At 41.4% G+C, this 19,090-nt stretch overlaps 1 protein-coding gene and 6 pseudogenes across 1 annotated transcript; all 7 read left to right on the top strand.

The window, feature by feature from the left end:
- Positions 1–3,174: 3,174 nt before the first annotated feature.
- LOC146171152 (U2 spliceosomal RNA) lies at positions 3,175–3,347 on the top strand (annotated as a pseudogene).
- A 3,088-nt stretch (positions 3,348–6,435) lies between these two features.
- LOC146171151 (U2 spliceosomal RNA) lies at positions 6,436–6,606 on the top strand (annotated as a pseudogene).
- A 2,813-nt stretch (positions 6,607–9,419) lies between these two features.
- On the top strand, positions 9,420–10,712 carry LOC146171150 (uncharacterized). Its single transcript, XM_084586545.1, has one exon. The coding sequence runs from the start codon at positions 9,435–9,437 to the stop codon at positions 10,710–10,712; it is 1,278 nt and encodes a 425-aa protein (XP_084442671.1). The 5' UTR covers positions 9,420–9,434.
- A 168-nt stretch (positions 10,713–10,880) lies between these two features.
- Positions 10,881–11,053, top strand: LOC146171149 (U2 spliceosomal RNA; annotated as a pseudogene).
- Positions 11,054–14,142: 3,089 nt separating this feature from the next.
- On the top strand, positions 14,143–14,313 carry LOC146171148 (U2 spliceosomal RNA; annotated as a pseudogene).
- A 1,145-nt stretch (positions 14,314–15,458) lies between these two features.
- Positions 15,459–15,631, top strand: LOC146171147 (U2 spliceosomal RNA; annotated as a pseudogene).
- A 3,022-nt stretch (positions 15,632–18,653) lies between these two features.
- On the top strand, positions 18,654–18,824 carry LOC146171146 (U2 spliceosomal RNA; annotated as a pseudogene).
- The last annotated feature ends 266 nt before the right edge of the window (positions 18,825–19,090 follow it).

Genomic DNA, 19,090 nt, shown 5'->3' with positions numbered 1-19,090 from the left:
TCGGATGCGTGGGTGGTGCTACACGGAGACGAATTTATGGCCACTCGCACGAGCAGACGTAGCTCTAGCCGTATAGATAGAGTCTACGTCCCTCCCTGTTTGATACCCCTCCTGGTCTCCTGCGAGGTGCTAAATCTCCCACAAGATATGGCAAAGCTGAGTGATCATGTACCTGTCATGGCCACATTAAGATGTTCAGCAGGCCGCCCGACGCGCCCGAATCTGTGGCGTATGGACGCATCGTTAATGCTGGATGGCAAGAGCGTCAGCGACATTCGGGCGGAGGTGTCGAACTCTATTGCTGACATTAACCAGCTGTCACCCGAGGGGTGGGACAACCTCAAGACCGAATGGCGGGCAATTCTCGTCCGGGCAGGAAAGAAGAAAAGTGCACGGCGTACCGCTGCGCTGAACGATGTAGTAAGAAGGATGAAGATAATTCAAAGTGCCGACGAGTTATCGTTCGGCATGCGAGACTACCTGGATATCTTGAGGATCAGATATCACCGCATCCTGCAAGATGGGTACCAGGATACACAAAGCAGGGATGCGCCGCCCACAGCCGAGTGCACGGCAGATTTGATGCACAGTCGAAGCACGCGCAGGCACAATGGCCGGACAGAACGGGTGGAGAGTGTAGACATGGGCGAGGGCACAATGTCGGAAGATCCGGCTGTGATCGCGCAAGTCTTTCGGGAACACTTTGCCGCGCGATTTACGTCGGCCTCCCGAAACGAAGCTGACGGAGAGACAGATATTGCCTCCTTCTGTGACGACTTACCAGCTCTGCCCAAAGCCGAGGGGGCGGCACTTAGTGCCCCAGCGTCACGCACAGAAGTGTTGGAAGCCTTGAGAGACATGACACACTCATCCGCGCCCGGTCCGGACGGCATTATGGCGGCCTTCTACTGGCAATTCTTTGATGTTCTTGGCGGCCTGATAACTACCTTGGTCAACATGGTCATCAGGGATGGACGGAAACCTGCATCCTTCTCAGCAGGACGCATAATTTTGATCCCCAAAGAAGGAGCATCGCCATCATCTCCAGAGGCATGGCGACCAATAACGTTATTAAATAGTGATTACAAGTTGGTTACTTCTCTGCTTGCCAAGCGCCTCCGGCCCTTTTTGGCAGATTTAATCTGCCCCTATCAATCGTCGGCGGTACCGGGACGCTCCGTATTTGCAGCGCTCACGTTCACCCGGGACGTTTTCGCATATGCACAGGAGAAAAGAGTGAGCGGAGTGTTTGTTTCACTGGATCAGGCTAAGGCCTTCGATAGGGTCGAACACCCATATTTATATCAAGTTTTAAGGTCCTATGGGATCTCAGAAGAAGTCATAGGGATCATAAAGCTTCTGTATGAAGATGTGTCGTGTGACATGTTATTGAACGGGGAGGTGCTCCCCAATTTTGCGGTAACCCGAGGAGTGCGGCAGGGTTGCCCATTGTCTCCAGCACTGTTTGTCCTGTCACTGGACCCACTGCTGCGGCGCGTCGTCAGCGAGCGTCGCATCCGCGGCTTTCCGGGGATAGGACAGGACGAGGTGAAGATAATGGCGTACGCCGATGATATCTCCCTGTTTGTGCGTGATGGACAAAGCCTGCAGAGGTTCATGACAGTCTTTAGAGAATATGCATCGCTCTCGGGCGCAAAACTGAATGTAGGAAAAAGTCACGCTCTGCGCTTTGGCAGCTTCCAAGAGGCACTACCAGAACCGATCCCCTTGGTAGAAGCTGTTAGGGTACTGGGAGTACTCTTTCAAGAAGGAGGAGTATCCCCAGCTACTTGGACCCTGACTATCGAAAAAGCCAACAGGGTTTTCGCAAACGCTGCACGGTTTGACTTGTCAACGGCCGCCAAAATTACGGTAATTAAGAACAGCGCGCTTGCCTTTGCGTTTTACGTGGTAAGAGTGGCAGTGATGCCAAGGCGCACGGCAGGGAGACTCTCCTCCCTAGTAGGCACTTTGCTCTGGGGAGGACAGACAGCCCTAGTGGCGCGAAATCTTGTGCAACTTCCCCGTAATAGAGGAGGCCTCGGTGTACCGTGCGTGCAAACGGTTGCGCGGACTATGCTGACCAAGCTTGTCGTCGGCCTTTTGGACCAAGCAGATTACCCAGGACGGCCCCTACTCTTGTACTGGCTAAGCACTGCGAGGAGGGCCTTCACCCCTCAAAGACATGTGGGGCCGCGCGCGGAAACACCGCACCCTTACTACCAAGCGGCCGCCAGGTTCCAGGAAACACTTAATGTAGAGCTGCCAGAGGTAAACATAGAGGAAGTGCCGCCAACCGAGATAAGCGCCCTCATGGCGTGCGCTCGCCTCAGCGCAGAAGAGGCGGAGCGAACCGATCCTAGGAGATGGAGTACATGGGCCGCAAGCACAATGCCAGACCAAGTTAAAGACTTCGAGTGGCGACGGCGGTGGGGCGTACTCCCGACCCGGGATCGCCTCTATCGATGGGGGGTTGTCCCCAACAATCAGTGCCCGCAGTGCGGAGCACCGGAGATTGGCGATCATTTCGCTTTTGAGTGTCGGGTATCCAAAGTTATGTGGCACCTAGTACACCGCATGTTTTCGGTGCGGGGAAACCAACCGCGGGGTGCATTCGCGCGGCTAGTTGTGGCATGTACCCTTTTTGTCTTGTGGAAGCGCCGCTGCCTGGCGGAAGCACGCAGGCAGCCAGTACGAGCCATGTACCCAGCGCTGCAGAGCCTGCGCCTCCTGCTCTGGGAATACCTGTCAGAGCGGCTCGAACTAGACGGGGAGGCGCGGTTTCTGCAGCGCTGGCACACACGGTTCTTTGTTGTGAGACCAAATGGGCTAACGATGCCGACATTGCTGTATTGATGACCACATGTAGTGTGTGTTGGATCATATCATGTATGCATGTACATCCCCCCCCTTTTTTTTTCCCTTCTAGTGCATTGGGATGGAGAGATTTGAGTGGTTCTCCCATTATTATTGTATATCCCCTTTTTTGTACCAATTGATTGAAATTGTATAAAGGGTAAGCAGACTCTGATACGAAGATAAGACTGTTAATGTAAAGCGACTTACAACATCTGTATTGTATCGGCACATTATTCGGTATCCGTTACATATAAGTGTATGTATTTTGGGGTTCACATTGTCAATGTATTGGGCTTTATGAGTTTGGAAGTCAATAAACTTCTCTTTGTGTAGTATCTGTTCTTAACAGCTTAATATCTGTTACGGGTTCTAATTGTACCCATGATATTAAACTGATTTTTGTAGCGCGGCGGAGTGTTCGGGGCTTGCTCCAACTCCGCCACGGGTCGACCCGGTACTGCACTACTTCCGGGACCGGCCCAGCATCTCCCCCTTTTGGGGGGAGAAGGCACAATTGAAAAAAAAAAACAGAAAAACTGCTTTGTTTTGTTCTAGAAATTTTTGGACTTTTTTTTTCCGACTTCTTTTTCCGACTTTTTTTTCCGACTTTTTTTTTCGACTTTTTTTTCCTACTTTTTTTTTCCGACTTTTTTTTCCGACTTTTTTTTCCGACTTTTTTTCCGACTTTTTTTTCCGGCTTTTTTTTCCGACTTTTTTTCCGACTTTTACTGTTATGTGGTTGGTTTTACAGAGTGTAGTAATTATTTACGCAACTGTAAATAATTATTAATAATTGTTTATGTAGCCAATGTGGTTGGTTTTACAGAGTGTGGTAATAATTAGTAAGTATACTATGCGACTATAAATAATTAGTAATAAAAGTTTACCTAGCCATTGTGGTTGGTTTTACAGTGTGGTAATAATTAGTAATTATATTTTCGCAACTGTAAATAATTAGTAATAATAGTTTACCTAGCCATTGTGGTTGGTTTTGCAGAGTGTGGAAGTAATTGGTAATTACATTTACGCAAATGTAAATAATTAGTATTAAAAGTTTACCTAGCCATTGTGGTTGGTTTTACAGTGTGGTAATAATTAGTAATTATATTTACGCAACTGTAAATAATTAGTAATAATAGTTTACCTAGCAATTGTGGTTGGTTTTACAGAGTGTGGTTATAATTAGTAATTATATTCACGCAACTGTCAATAATTAGTAATAATTATTTACGCAACTGTAAATAATTATTAATAATTGTTTATGTAGCCAATGTGGTTGGTTTTTCAGAGTGTGGTAATAATTAGTAAGTATACTATGCAACTATAAATAATTAGTAATAATTGTTTATCTAGCCAATGTGGTTGGTTTTACAGTGTGGTAATAATTAGTAATTATATTTTCGCAACTGTAAATAATTAGTAATAATAGTTTACCTAGCCATTGTGGTTGGTTTTGCAGAGTGTGGAAGTAATTGGTAATTATATTTACGCAAATGTAAATAATTAGTATTAAAAGTTTACCTAGCCATTGTGGTTGGTTTTACAGTGTGGTAATAATTAGTAATTATATTTACGCAACTGTAAATAATTAGTAATAATAGTTTACCTAGCAATTGTGGTTGGTTTTACAGAGTGTGGTTATAATTAGTAATTATATTCACGCAACTGTCAATAATTAGTAATAATTGTTTACCTAGCCAATGTGGTTGGTTTTAAAGAGTATAGTAATTATTTACGCAACTGTAAATAATTATTAATAATTGTTTATGTAGCCAATGTGGTTGGTTTTACAGAGTGTGGTAATAATTAGTAAGTACACTATGCAACTATAAATAATTAGTAATAATTGTTTATCTAGCCAATGTGGTTGGTTTTACAGTGTGGTAATAATTAGTAATTATATTTTCGCAACTGTAAATAATTAGTAATAATAGTTTACCTAGCCATTGTGGTTGGTTTTGCAGAGTGTGGAAGTAATTGGTAATTATATTTACGCAAATGTAAATAATTATTATTAAAAGTTTACCTAGCCATTGTGGTTGGTTTTACAGTGTGGTAATAATTAGTAATTATATTTACGCAACTGTAAATAATTAGTAATAATTGTTTACCTAGCCAATGTGGTTGGTTTTACAGAGTGTAGTAATTATTTACGCAACTGTAAATAATTATTAATAATTGTTTATGTAGCCAATGTGGTTGGTTTTACAGAGTGTGGTAATAATTAGTAAGTATACTATGCAACTATAAATAATTAGTAATAATTGTTTATCTAGCCAATGTGGTTGGTTTTACAGTGTGGTAATAATTAGTAATTATATTTTCGCAACTGTAAATAATTAGTAATAGTTTACCTAGCCATTGTGGTTGGTTTTGCAGAGTGTGGAAGTAATTGGTAATTATATTTACGCAAATGTAAATAATTAGTAATAAAAGTTTACCTAGCCATTGTGGTTGGTTTTACAGTGTGGTAATAATTAGTAATTATATTTACGCAACTGTAAATAATTAGTAATAATTGTTTACCTAGCCAATGTGGTTGGTTTTACAGAGTGTAGTAATTATTTACGCAACTATAAATAATTATTAATAATTGTTTATGTAGCCAATGTGGTTGGTTTTACAGAGTGTGGTAATAATTAGTAAGTATACTATGCAACTATAAATAATTAGTAATAATTGTTTATCTAGCCAATGTGGTTGGTTTTACAGTGTGGTAATAATTAGTAATTATATTTTCGCAACTGTAAATAATTAGTAATAGTTTACCTAGCCATTGTGGTTGGTTTTGCAGAGTGTGGAAGTAATTGGTAATTATATTTACGCAAATGTAAATAATTAGTATTAAAAGTTTACCTAGCCATTGTGGTTGGTTTTACAGTGTGGTAATAATTAGTAATTATATTTACGCAACTGTAAATAATTAGTAATAATTGTTTACCTAGCCAATGTGGTTGGTTTTACAGAGTGTAGTAATTATTTACGCAACTGTAAATAATTATTAATAATTGTTTATCTAGCCAATGTGGTTGGTTTTACAGAGTGTGGTAATAATTAGTAAGTATACTATGCAACTATAAATAATTAGTAATAATTGTTTATCTAGCCAATGTGGTTGGTTTTACAGTGTGGTAATAATTAGTAATTATATTTACGTAACTGTAAATAATTAGTAATAATTGTTTATCTAGCCAATGTGGTTGGTTTTACAGTGTGGTAATAATTAGTAATTATATTTTCGCAACTGTAAATAATTAGTAATAATTGTTTACCTAGCCAATATTGAGTAATTAGTGCAATAACCAGGACATAGCATATAAATAATTATTTACTTATTTATTTCCTTTTTAATTAGTAACTGCTCATTGATTGACATATGGACATATAAGCTATGCATTTGCACATACTGTGGTGTTGCTCTGTGATTGGTCGACACCTCCACGACGTCTTCCCTTCGCGACCAATAAGTGCTGTGGCAAAAATGTGACACTTTTGCTAACGACAACTATGAGGCAATAAAGGCTTTTGCCTTAATAGCAGTAGGTATCTGCAATAAAGCATTGCTTGCAAATGTACAAAACATTTCTGGAAAACACTGTTTTAACAGCTTGATATCAGTTGCCAGTTGTAATTTGTAACCCTGACATTATACTATTTTTTGTAATGCGGCAGAGCATTCTGGGCTTGCTGTACCTCTGCCACGGGTCTACCCGGTACTGCACTACTTCCGGGACTAGCTAAGCGACTCACGGTTTTTGGGGGAGGACAATCACAACTCAAAGATGAGGCCAACTAACTTTTTTCATTCGAGCTCACTGCTATCCATGTGCCTAACACAGCAATCCTCTCAATGCCTGTCTTATTGCATTGTTGGGCGCCTCGTGCATGCAGTGACACCTTGGGTTACTTTTTCCGCGTGTCATTGCATGTGAGTCTATTATTTGAGGCAATAAAGAATGGTTTGATTAAGAATCCCCTTCAAGGGATGTGTCGAGATTTGGTAAACCATAGCTCAAGTGCTACAAACAAAAAACGGTGGACCGACGCTGTTTCTGCAACAACCGATAAGTGGCACCACTTGGGCATACATTTTTGATGGGATCGAACTGCAGTTCCTTGTCAATTTATTGCTTCTCGGCCTTTTGGCTAAGATCAAAGTGTAGATCAAAGTTCCGTTAGATCCGTGTAGATCAAGTTCCGTGTAGATCAAAGTTCCGTGTAGATCAAAGTTCCGTTCGCCGTCCACCAGTCCAAGGCCGGCCAACAATGAAGAACCGCCACAGCCCGGATCGCAACCTCGCCGTGATGGGAACAGCCTTGCGCTGTTCTTTCCACTGGCGAGGACGTTCCGATGTACGGAAGAGGGATGCGCTACCGCGTACTCCCCGGTATTGTGGACGTCTAGGCGGCAGTCCCTGACTCGGCATCTCGAAAGTGAGCATGGGGTGCGCATAAGCCAGGTCACGCATTTTTGCACTCTCTGCCAGAGAGAGGTCGGTCCTCGGCCAAAAGCGCATTCCTGTCTTGCTGGAGAGAAGCTCGAGGTGGCCAGCACTGACTTGCACAGCCACAAGTGCGGTGATTGCCAGCTCTCTTTTCCATCGAAAAGAGGGCTGGAAAATCATCACATGTGGCACCGCAAACAGACTGCCATGCAGGGATTACCGCCTCGTCCCGTGCCACCGTTAGCGGCGACGAGAAGACTAAGACGGACGCCATCACGGGACGCCAGACCACCAGATCCAGAGCCCCCCCAAGAAGAGGACGTCAGCCAAGATGTAAGGAGGACACCACCAGCAATGCCTCAACAAGACGCCAATGGGGAGGAAGCGGGCCAGGAAGAGCCACGACCGCTAACCCCCATCTCTCCTCCTTGAGAGAGCAGCGCCACAACGAGAGCAGCAACACCAGCACTAATTTTCCCCCCCTCCCCATCCCAGCAGGATGACCAGGGAACTCCCGTGCCTGCCAGCAGCACGCCCAACAGCAGCAGGGAAATGCAGAATTCACAAGATTCTCTTTCCTTACAGGCAAGCGACGGACAACAGGCTCACCTGTCAACAATCAGCGAGGAAAGCAGTACACCGCAGCTTCAAGACGGCGGCGGCCACCATGACGCAACTGCCACCCAGGGAACACTAACTGATTCTCTTTCTGATGAACTGGAGTGCAAGGGCATACTCGTCGACCACACCAGGCGCCTCCAGTGTTTGCTGCGTGAGCCTGTGTCTGCTGAGGGTTGGGATGGTTTTCTTTCCATCTTGGAGGAGGCCATCACCGAGGTTGGAAAGGCGGTAAAGCTGCCGAAGGATCCGGCCGGAGGTAAGCCGCGCCATCCGACCAACCCCGACAACGCTCAGCAGATCCAGTCTCTTTACCGCAGGAATCGCCGCCGAGCAGTACGCCTGATCGTGGACGGCGAGTCGCCCATGTGCACGGTTCCTTTACAGGATCTCGAGGACCACTTCACTGCAACATGGGGCCCCAAGGAGGTGGACACCAGCCTTCTTCTCAACAAAACCAAGAGCGGCGACCTCACGGAATTCCCTCTAGACAAGTTCACCGAAGAGGAGGTCCTGACGAAGCTGAGGAAATGCGAAAACACCGCGCCTGGCAACGACCGAATCACCTACCAGCACTGGAAGACGACAGACCCTGAAGCAGCCTTCCTGACAGCAGCATTCAATGCCTGCCTCAAGTTCAAGAGGGTGCCCCCAGCATGGAAGGAGTCCCGGACCATCCTCATCCACAAGAAGGGACCTGCGGAGGACGTCACGAACTGGCGCCCCATCGCACTCGGGTCGACGATTTCAAAGCTGTATGCTGGGTGTCTCGCCACTCGGCTGCAGCGATGGATCGCTGAACACGAGCTGCTCTCTCGTTGTCAAAAGGGGTTCCTGCCGCACGACGGTGTGTTTGAGCACAACTTCGTGCTGCAGGAGCGCCTTGACGCAGCGAGGGGTGGCGGTGGGGAGCTGTGCGTGGCGTTCCTTGACTTGAGCAACGCCTTTGGATCTGTCGCCCACAACGCCCTCATCGACGCACTACATGGAGCAGGCGCCGGCAGCGACTTCTGTTCGATCGTCGCTGACCTCTACAGGGACAACACCACCACCATCGTAGGACAAGAAGGATCGACACGGCCAATCGACATCTCTGCAGGGATTCGACAGGGATGCCCACTGAGTGGGCTTTTGTTTAATCTTGTCATTGATCCTGTTTTGCGTGCTGTGCAGGGAGGCGAGAGGCAGCACAACATCCTGGCCTACGCCGATGACCTCACCCCACTGGCCAATGACCCGGAGATGCTTCAAGCCCGCATTAATACTGTTGAATCCCTTTCTTCTAGGTTGGGACTACAGCTTAACCCAGCGAAGTGCCGCACTCTTCATCTGAGCGGCAAAACACCGGTTGGTACAAGAATGACCCCTTTCTTTATTGCAGGAGCTGAGATCCCAATTATCCAGGATTTTGAAAGCCAGACGTTCCTGGGCCGCCCTGTAGGGTTCAACGTCTTCCCGGACAGAGCTACTGTGGACCAAGCCATCAACACCGGCCGCCGCCTGCTTAGCTCAATGCTCGCCCCTTGGCAGAGATTGGACGCTGTGAAAACATTTGTATATCCAGCGCTCAATTTCTCCATGCGGTGCGGTGCGTTGGGCAAGTCAGAGTGGGCGCGCCTCGACGATGCACTGCGACCACTAATCAAAAAGTCTCTTTATCTTCCAGGAACCGCAGCCAATGAGTACCTTTATGGCAGTGCAGCATCGGGCTCGGTCGGCATCCCCCTCGCAGCGGAACTGAGCGACATCTGCCGCATTGACAATGCATTTAAGCTCCTTTCCTCTCTTGATTTAGAGGTGCGAGATCTAGCGCTACATGCCGTTACTGCCATCACTACGAAGAGACTACGCCGACCGGCCACCGATGAGGACATCGCTGCCTACCTGACAGGGGAGACGGAGGGAGACTTCCGAGCTAGGGCTACGCAGCTTCAGTCTGTATGGACGGAGGCTCGCAAGGCTTCCCGGCGCCTGGCGGTCACGTGGGAGATGCAAGAGGGGGGCCCCAGCATCACTCGCGCCGACGTGACCGTCACGCAGAAGCAGCGCACGAAAGTGGTGAGGACACTTCGGAGCATCGCTATGCGCGCACGAGATCACAATCTCCACGAAAAGCCAAACCAGGGGAAAGTGATGGAGTGCGTAGCGGCCGACCGTAGCAGTTCCCTCTTCATGAGGACGGGGCGCTTCACTCGCTTCTGCGATTGGCGCTTCGTGCACCGTGCGAGGCTGAACCTGCTGCCCCTCAATGGAGCCAGGCCGTGGGATGTCGCTGCTGACCAGCGGTGTCGGAGATGCGGGCAAGACAAGGAATCCCTCCCGCATGTTCTCTGCCACTGCATGCGCCAGAGCGTCGCCTACACCAGCCGACACAACAGGATCGTCGACCGGCTGAAGACAGCCGCTGAGAAGCGATTCACCGTCACCCATGAGAACCGGCCCGTGGGTGACACGAACCTCCGCCCAGATCTTGTTCTGGCGCGCGGGGAAACGGCGATTGTCATTGATGTCACATGTCCCTTTGACAATCGCAAAACCGCCTTCGATGCTGCACGGGAGAGTAAGGTCGCCAAGTACGAACCCGTTCGCCAATACCTGCTCCGGAAATTCCAGCGGGTCAGCATCGAGGCAGTCGTTGTTGGGGCCCTGGGCTCCTGGGACCCCAACAATGACAAAGTGATGAGGCGCCTCTGTAGCAAACGCTACATGCGTCTCTTCAAGAAGCTGGCGGTGAGCGACACCATCGCAGCTTCTCGTGAAGTCTATGCTAAACACGTAGCTGCAAATTGAAGGGCTCGCACTTCGGTGGACTTCAGCAGCTCGAGTTAGAAAGACTTCCTACACACACAACAATACACTCACCCCACAGCAGGAATAAAACTTTACAGATGAGATTTCCCCTAAAAAGGAATGAACAACAACAGTAGGTGTCTGCAATAAAACTGCTAGGAAACGTACAAAACATTTCTGAAAAACACTCTGTTCTTAACAGCTTAATATCTGTTACGGGTTCTAATTGTACCCATGATATTAAACTGATTTTTGTAGCGCGGCGGAGTGTTCGGGGCTTGCTCCAACTCCGCCACGGGTCGACCCGGTACTGCACTACTTCCGGGATCGGCCCAGCATCTCCCCCTTTTGGGGGGAGAAGGCACAATTGAAAAAAAAACAGAAAAACTGCTTTGTTTTGTTCTAGAAATTTTTGGACTTTTTTTTTCCGACTTCTTTTTCCGACTTTTTTTTCCGACTTTTTTTTTCGACTTTTTTTTCCGACTTTTTTTTCCGACTTTTTTTTTCCGACTTTTTTTTCCGACTTTTTTTTCCGACTTTTTTTTCCGACTTTTTTTTCCGACTTTTTTTTCCGACTTTTTTTCCGACTTTTACTGTTATGTGGTTGGTTTTACAGAGTGTAGTAATTATTTACGCAACTGTAAATAATTATTAATAATTGTTTATGTAGCCAATGTGGTTGGTTTTACAGAGTGTGGTAATAATTAGTAAGTATACTATGCAACTATAAATAATTAGTAATAAAAGTTTACCTAGCCATTGTGGTTGGTTTTACAGTGTGGTAATAATTAGTAATTATATTTACGCAACTGTAAATAATTAGTAATAATAGTTTACCTAGCAATTGTGGTTGGTTTTACAGAGTGTGGTTATAATTAGTAATTATATTCACGCAACTGTCAATAATTAGTAATAATTATTTACGCAACTGTAAATAATTATTAATAATTGTTTATGTAGCCAATGTGGTTGGTTTTACAGAGTGTGGTAATAATTAGTAAGTATACTATGCAACTATAAATAATTAGTAATAATTGTTTATCTAGCCAATGTGGTTGGTTTTACAGTGTGGTAATAATTAGTAATTATATTTTCGCAACTGTAAATAATTAGTAATAATAATTTACCTAGCCATTGTGGTTGGTTTTGCAGAGTGTGGAAGTAATTGGTAATTATATTTACGCAAATGTAAATAATTAGTATTAAAAGTTTACCTAGCCATTGTGGTTGGTTTTACAGTGTGGTAATAATTAGTAATTATATTTACGCAACTGTAAATAATTAGTAATAATAGTTTACCTAGCAATTGTGGTTGGTTTTACAGAGTGTGGTTATAATTAGTAATTATATTCACGCAACTGTCAATAATTAGTAATAATTGTTTACCTAGCCAATGTGGTTGGTTTTAAAGAGTGTAGTAATTATTTACGCAACTGTAAATAATTATTAATAATTGTTTATGTAGCCAATGTGGTTGGTTTTACAGAGTGTGGTAATAATTAGTAAGTACACTATGCAACTATAAATAATTAGTAATAATTGTTTATCTAGCCAATGTGGTTGGTTTTACAGTGTGGTAATAATTAGTAATTATATTTTCGCAACTGTAAATAATTAGTAATAATAGTTTACCTAGCCATTGTGGTTGGTTTTGCAGAGTGTGGAAGTAATTGGTAATTATATTTACGCAAATGTAAATAATTATTATTAAAAGTTTACCTAGCCATTGTGGTTGGTTTTACAGTGTGGTAATAATTAGTAATTATATTTACGCAACTGTAAATAATTAGTAATAATTGTTTACCTAGCCAATGTGGTTGGTTTTACAGAGTGTAGTAATTATTTACGCAACTGTAAATAATTATTAATAATTGTTTATGTAGCCAATGTGGTTGGTTTTACAGAGTGTGGTAATAATTAGTAAGTATACTATGCAACTATAAATAATTAGTAATAATTGTTTATCTAGCCAATGTGGTTGGTTTTACAGTGTGGTAATAATTAGTAATTATATTTTCGCAACTGTAAATAATTAGTAATAGTTTACCTAGCCATTGTGGTTGGTTTTGCAGAGTGTGGAAGTAATTGGTAATTATATTTACGCAAATGTAAATAATTAGTATTAAAAGTTTACCTAGCCATTGTGGTTGGTTTTACAGTGTGGTAATAATTAGTAATTATATTTACGCAACTGTAAATAATTAGTAATAATTGTTTACCTAGCCAATGTGGTTGGTTTTACAGAGTGTAGTAATTATTTATGCAACTGTAAATAATTATTAATAATTGTTTATGTAGCCAATGTGGTTGGTTTTACAGAGTGTGGTAATAATTAGTAAGTATACTATGCAACTATAAATAATTAGTAATAATTGTTTATCTAGCCAATGTGGTTGGTTTTACAGTGTGGTAATAATTAGTAATTATATTTTCGCAACTGTAAATAATTAGTAATAGTTTACCTAGCCATTGTGGTTGGTTTTGCAGAGTGTGGAAGTAATTGGTAATTATATTTACGCAAATGTAAATAATTAGTATTAAAAGTTTACCTAGCCATTGTGGTTGGTTTTACAGTGTGGTAATAATTAGTAATTATATTTACGCAACTGTAAATAATTAGTAATAATTGTTTACCTAGCCAATGTGGTTGGTTTTACAGAGTGTAGTAATTATTTACGCAACTGTAAATAATTATTAATAATTGTTTATCTAGCCAATGTGGTTGGTTTTACAGAGTGTGGTAATAATTAGTAAGTATACTATGCAACTATAAATAATTAGTAATAATTGTTTATCTAGCCAATGTGGTTGGTTTTACAGTGTGGTAATAATTAGTAATTATATTTACGTAACTGTAAATAATTAGTAATAATTGTTTACCTAGCCAATGTGGTTGGTTTTACAGAGTGTAGTAATTATTTACGCAACTGTAAATAATTATTAATAATTGTTTATGTAGCCAATGTGGTTGGTTTTACAGAGTGTGGTAATAATTAGTAAGTATACTATGCAACTATAAATAATTAGTAATAATTGTTTATCTAGCCAATGTGGTTGGTTTTACAGTGTGGTAATAATTAGTAATTATATTTTCGCAACTGTAAATAATTAGTAATAATTGTTTACCTAGCCAATATTGAGTAATTAGTGCAATAACCAGGACATAGCATATAAATAATTATTTACTTATTTATTTCCTTTTTAATTAGTAACTGCTCATTGATTGACATATGGACATATAAGCTATGCATTTGCACATACTGTGGTGTTGCTCTGTGATTGGTCGACACCTCCACGACGTCTTCCCTTCGCGACCAATAAGTGCATTGGCAAAAATGTGACACTTTTGCTAACGACAACTATGAGGCAATAAAGGCTTTTGCCTTAATAGCAGTAGGTATCTGCAATAAAGCATTGCTTGCAAATGTACAAAACATTTCTGGAAAACACTGTTTTAACAGCTTGATATCAGTTGCCAGTTGTAATTTGTAACCCTGACATTATACTATTTTTCGTAATGCGGCAGAGCATTCTGGGCTTGCTGTACCTCTGCCACGGGTCTACCCGGTACTGCACTACTTCCGGGACTAGCTAAGCGACTCACGGTTTTTGGGGGAGGACAATCACAACTCAAAGATGAGGCCAACTAACTTTTTTCATTCGAGCTCACTGCTATCCATGTGCCTAACACAGCAATCCTCTCAATGCCTGTCTTATTGCATTGTTGGGCGCCTCGTGCATGCAGTGACACCTTGGGTTACTTTTTCCGCGTGTCATTGCATGTGAGTCTATTATTTGAGGCAATAAAGAATGGTTTGATTAAGAATCCCCTTCAAGGGATGTGTCGAGATTTGGTAAACCATAGCTCAAGTGCTACAAACAAAAAACGGTGGACCGACGCTGTTTCTGCAACAACCGATAAGTGGCACCACTTGGGCATACATTTTTGATGGGATCGAACTGCAGTTCCTTGTCAATTTATTGCTTCTCGGCCTTTTGGCTAAGATCAAAGTGTAGCTGAACCTGCTGCCCCTCAACGGAGCCAGGCCGTGGGATGTCGCTGCTGACCAGCGGTGTCGGAGATGCGGGCAAGACAAGGAATCCCTCCCGCATGTTCTCTGCCACTGCATGCGCCAGAGCGTCGCCTACACCAGCCGACACAACAGGATCGTCGACCGGCTGAAGACAGCCGCTGAGAAGCGATTCACCGTCACCCATGAGAACCGGCCCGTGGGTGACACGAACCTCCGCCCAGATCTTGTTCTGGCGCGCGGGGAAACAGCGATTGTCATCGATGTCACATGTCCCTTTGACAATCGCAAAACCGCCTTCGATGCTGCACGGGAGAGTAAGATCGCCAAGTACGAACCCGTTCGCCAATACCTGCTCCGGAAATTCCAGCGGGTCAGCATCGAGGCAGTCGTTGTTGGGGCCCTGGGCTCCTGGGACCCCAACAATGACAAAGTGATGAGGCGCCTCTGTAGCAAACGCTACATGCGTCTCTTCAAGAAGCTGGCGGTGAGCGATACCATCGCAGCTTCTCGTGAAGTCTATGCTAAACACGTAGCTGCAAATTGAAGGGCTCGCACTTCGGTGGACTTCAGCAGCTCGAGTTAGAAAGACTTCCTACACGCACAACAATACACTCACCCCACACCAGGAATAAAACTTTACAGATGAGATTTCCCCTAAAAAGGAATGAACAACAACAGTAGGTGTCTGCAATAAAACTGCTAGGAAATGTACAAAACATTTCTGAAAAACACTCTGTTCTTAACAGCTTAATATCTGTTACGGGTTCTAATTGTACCCATGATATTAAACTGATTTTTGTAGCGCGGCGGAGTGTTCGGGGCTTGCTCCAACTCTGCCACGGGTCGACCCGGTACTGCACTACTTCCGGGACCGGCCCAGCATCTCCCCCTTTTGGGCGGACAAGGCACAATTGAAAAAAAAACAGAAAAACTGCTTTGTTTTGTTCTAGAAATTTTTGGACTTTTTTTTCCGACTTCTTTTTCCGACTTTTTTTTCCGACTTTTTTTTCCGACTTTTTTTTCCGACTTTTTTTTCCGACTTTTTTTTCCGACTTTTTTTCCGACTTTTACTGTTATGTGGTTGGTTTTACAGAGTGTAGTAATTATTTACGCAACTGTAAATAATTATTAATAATTGTTTATGTAGCCAATGTGGTTGGTTTTACAGAGTGTGGTAATAATTAGTAAGTATACTATGCAACTATAAATAATTAGTAATAAAAGTTTACCTAGCCATTGTGGTTGGTTTTACAGTGTGGTAATAATTAGTAATTACATTTACGCAACTCTAAATAATTAGTAATAATAGTTTACCTAGCAATTGTGGTTGGTTTTACAGAGTGTGGTTATAATTAGTAATTATATTCACGCAACTGTCAATAATTAGTAATAATTATTTACGCAACTGTAAATAATTATTAATAATTGTTTATGTAGCCAATGTGGTTGGTTTTACAGAGTGTGGTAATAATTAGTAAGTATACTATGCAACTATAAATAATTAGTAATAATTGTTTATCTAGCCAATGTGGTTGGTTTTACAGTGTGGTAATAATTAGTAATTATATTTTCGCAACTGTAAATAATTAGTAATAATAATTTACCTAGCCATTGTGGTTGGTTTTGCAGAGTGTGGAAGTAATTGGTAATTATATTTACGCAAATGTAAATAATTAGTATTAAAAGTTTACCTAGCCATTGTGGTTGGTTTTACAGTGTGGTAATAATTAGTAATTATATTTACGCAACTGTAAATAATTAGTAATAATAGTTTACCTAGCAATTGTGGTTGGTTTTACAGAGTGTGGTTATAATTAGTAATTATATTCACGCAACTGTCAATAATTAGTAATAATTGTTTGCCTAGCCAATGTGGTTGGTTTTAAAGAGTGTAGTAATTATTTACGCAACTGCAAATAATTATTAATAATTGTTTATGTAGCCAATGTGGTTGGTTTTACAGAGTGTGGTAATAATTAGTAAGTACACTATGCAACTATAAATAATTAGTAATAATTGTTTATCTAGCCAATGTGGTTGGTTTTACAGTGTGGTAATAATTAGTAATTATATTTTCGCAACTGTAAATAATTAGTAATAATAGTTTACCTAGCCATTGTGGTTGGTTTTGCAGAGTGTGGAAGTAATTGGTAATTATATTTACGCAAATGTAAATAATTATTATTAAAAGTTTACCTAGCCATTGTGGTTGGTTTTACAGTGTGGTAATAATTAGTAATTATATTTACGCAACTGTAAATAATTAGTAATAATTGTTTACCTAGCCAATGTGGTTGGTTTTACAGAGTGTAGTAATTATTTACGCAACTGTAAATAATTATTAATAATTGTTTATGTAGCCAATGTGGTTGGTTTTACAGAGTGTGGTAATAATTAGTAAGTATACTATGCAACTATAAATAATTAGTAATAATTGTTTATCTAGCCAATGTGGTTGGTTTTACAGTGTGGTAATAATTAGTAATTATATTTTCGCAACTGTAAATAATTAGTAATAGTTTACCTAGCCATTGTGGTTGGTTTTGCAGAGTGTGGAAGTAATTGGTAATTATATTTACGCAAATGTAAATAATTAGTATTAAAAGTTTACCTAGCCATTGTGGTTGGTTTTACAGTGTGGTAATAATTAGTAATTATATTTACGCAACTGTAAATAATTAGTAATAATTGTTTACCTAGCCAATGTGGTTGGTTTTACAGAGTGTAGTAATTATTTATGCAACTGTAAATAATTATTAATAATTGTTTATGTAGCCAATGTGGTTGGTTTTACAGAGTGTGGTAATAATTAGTAAGTATACTATGCAACTATAAATAATTAGTAATAATTGTTTATCTAGCCAATGTGGTTGGTTTTACAGTGTGGTAATAATTAGTAATTATATTTTCGCAACTGTAAATAATTAGTAATAGTTTACCTAGCCATTGTGGTTGGTTTTGCAGAGTGTGGAAGTAATTGGTAATTATATTTACGCAAATGTAAATAATTAGTATTAAAAGTTTACCTAGCCATTGTGGTTGGTTTTACAGTGTGGTAATAATTAGTAATTATATTTACGCAACTGTAAATAATTAGTAATAATTGTTTACCTAGCCAATGTGGTTGGTTTTACAGAGTGTAGTAATTATTTACGCAACTGTAAATAATTATTAATAATTGTTTATCTAGCCAATGTGGTTGGTTTTACAGAGTGTGGTAATAATTAGTAAGTATACTATGCAACTATAAATAATTAGTAATAATTGTTTATCTAGCCAATGTGGTTGGTTTTACAGTGTGGTAATAATTAGTAATTATATTTACGTAACTGTAAATAATTAGTAATAATTGTTTACCTAGCCAATGTGGTTGGTTTTACAGAGTGTAGTAATTATTTACGCAACTGTAAATAATTATTAATAATTGTTTATGTAGCCAATGTGGTTGGTTTTACAGAGTGTGGTAATAATTAGTAAGTATACTATGCAACTATAAATAATTAGTAATAATTGTTTATCTAGCCAATGTGGTTGGTTTTACAGTGTGGTAATAATTAGTAATTATATTTTCGCAACTGTAAATAATTAGTAATAATTGTTTACCTAGCCAATATTGAGTAATTAGTGCAATAACCAGGACATAGCATATAAATAATTATTTACTTATTTATTTCCTTTTTAATTAGTAACTGCTCATTGATTGACATATGGACATATAAGCTATGCATTTGCACATACTGTGGTGTTGCTCTGTGATTGGTCGACACCTCCACGACGTCTTCCCTTCGCGACCAATAAGTGCTGTGGCAAAAATGTGACACTTTTGCTAACGACAACTATGAGGCAATAAAGGCTTTTGCCTTAATAGCAGTAGGTATCTGCAATAAAGCATTGCTTGCAAATGTACAAAACATTTCTGGAAAACACTGTTTTAACAGCTTGATATCAGTTGCCAGTTGTAATTTGTAACCCTGACATTATACTATTTTTCGTAATGCGGCAGAGCATTCTGGGCTTGCTGTACCTCTGCCACGGGTCTACCCGGTACTGCACTACTTCCGGGACTAGCTAAGCGACTCACGGTTTTTGGGGGAGGACAATCACAACTCAAAGATGAGGCCAACTAACTTTTTTCATTCGAGCTCACTGCTATCCATGTGCCTAACACAGCAATCCTCTCAATGCCTGTCTTATTGCATTGTTGGGCGCCTCGTGCATGCAGTGACACCTTGGGTTACTTTTTCCGCGTGTCATTGCATGTGAGTCTATTATTTGAGGCAATAAAGAATGGTTTGATTAAGAATCCCCTTCAAGGGATGTGTCGAGATTTGGTAAACCATAGCT

Source organism: Amblyomma maculatum, unplaced genomic scaffold, assembly GCF_055883805.1.
Source record: "Amblyomma maculatum isolate TAMU_Amacu unplaced genomic scaffold, ASM5588380v1 scaffold_23, whole genome shotgun sequence".
Taxonomy (NCBI): domain Eukaryota; kingdom Metazoa; phylum Arthropoda; class Arachnida; order Ixodida; family Ixodidae; genus Amblyomma; species Amblyomma maculatum.
This window is presented reverse-complemented; position numbering and strand designations above follow the sequence as displayed.

What these genes read in the sequence shown, in the direction of transcription:
- LOC146171150 (XM_084586545.1), top strand. Translation starts at nt 9,435, where the DNA reads ATGCTCGCCCCTTGGCAGAGATTGGACGCTGTGAAAACATTTGTATAT.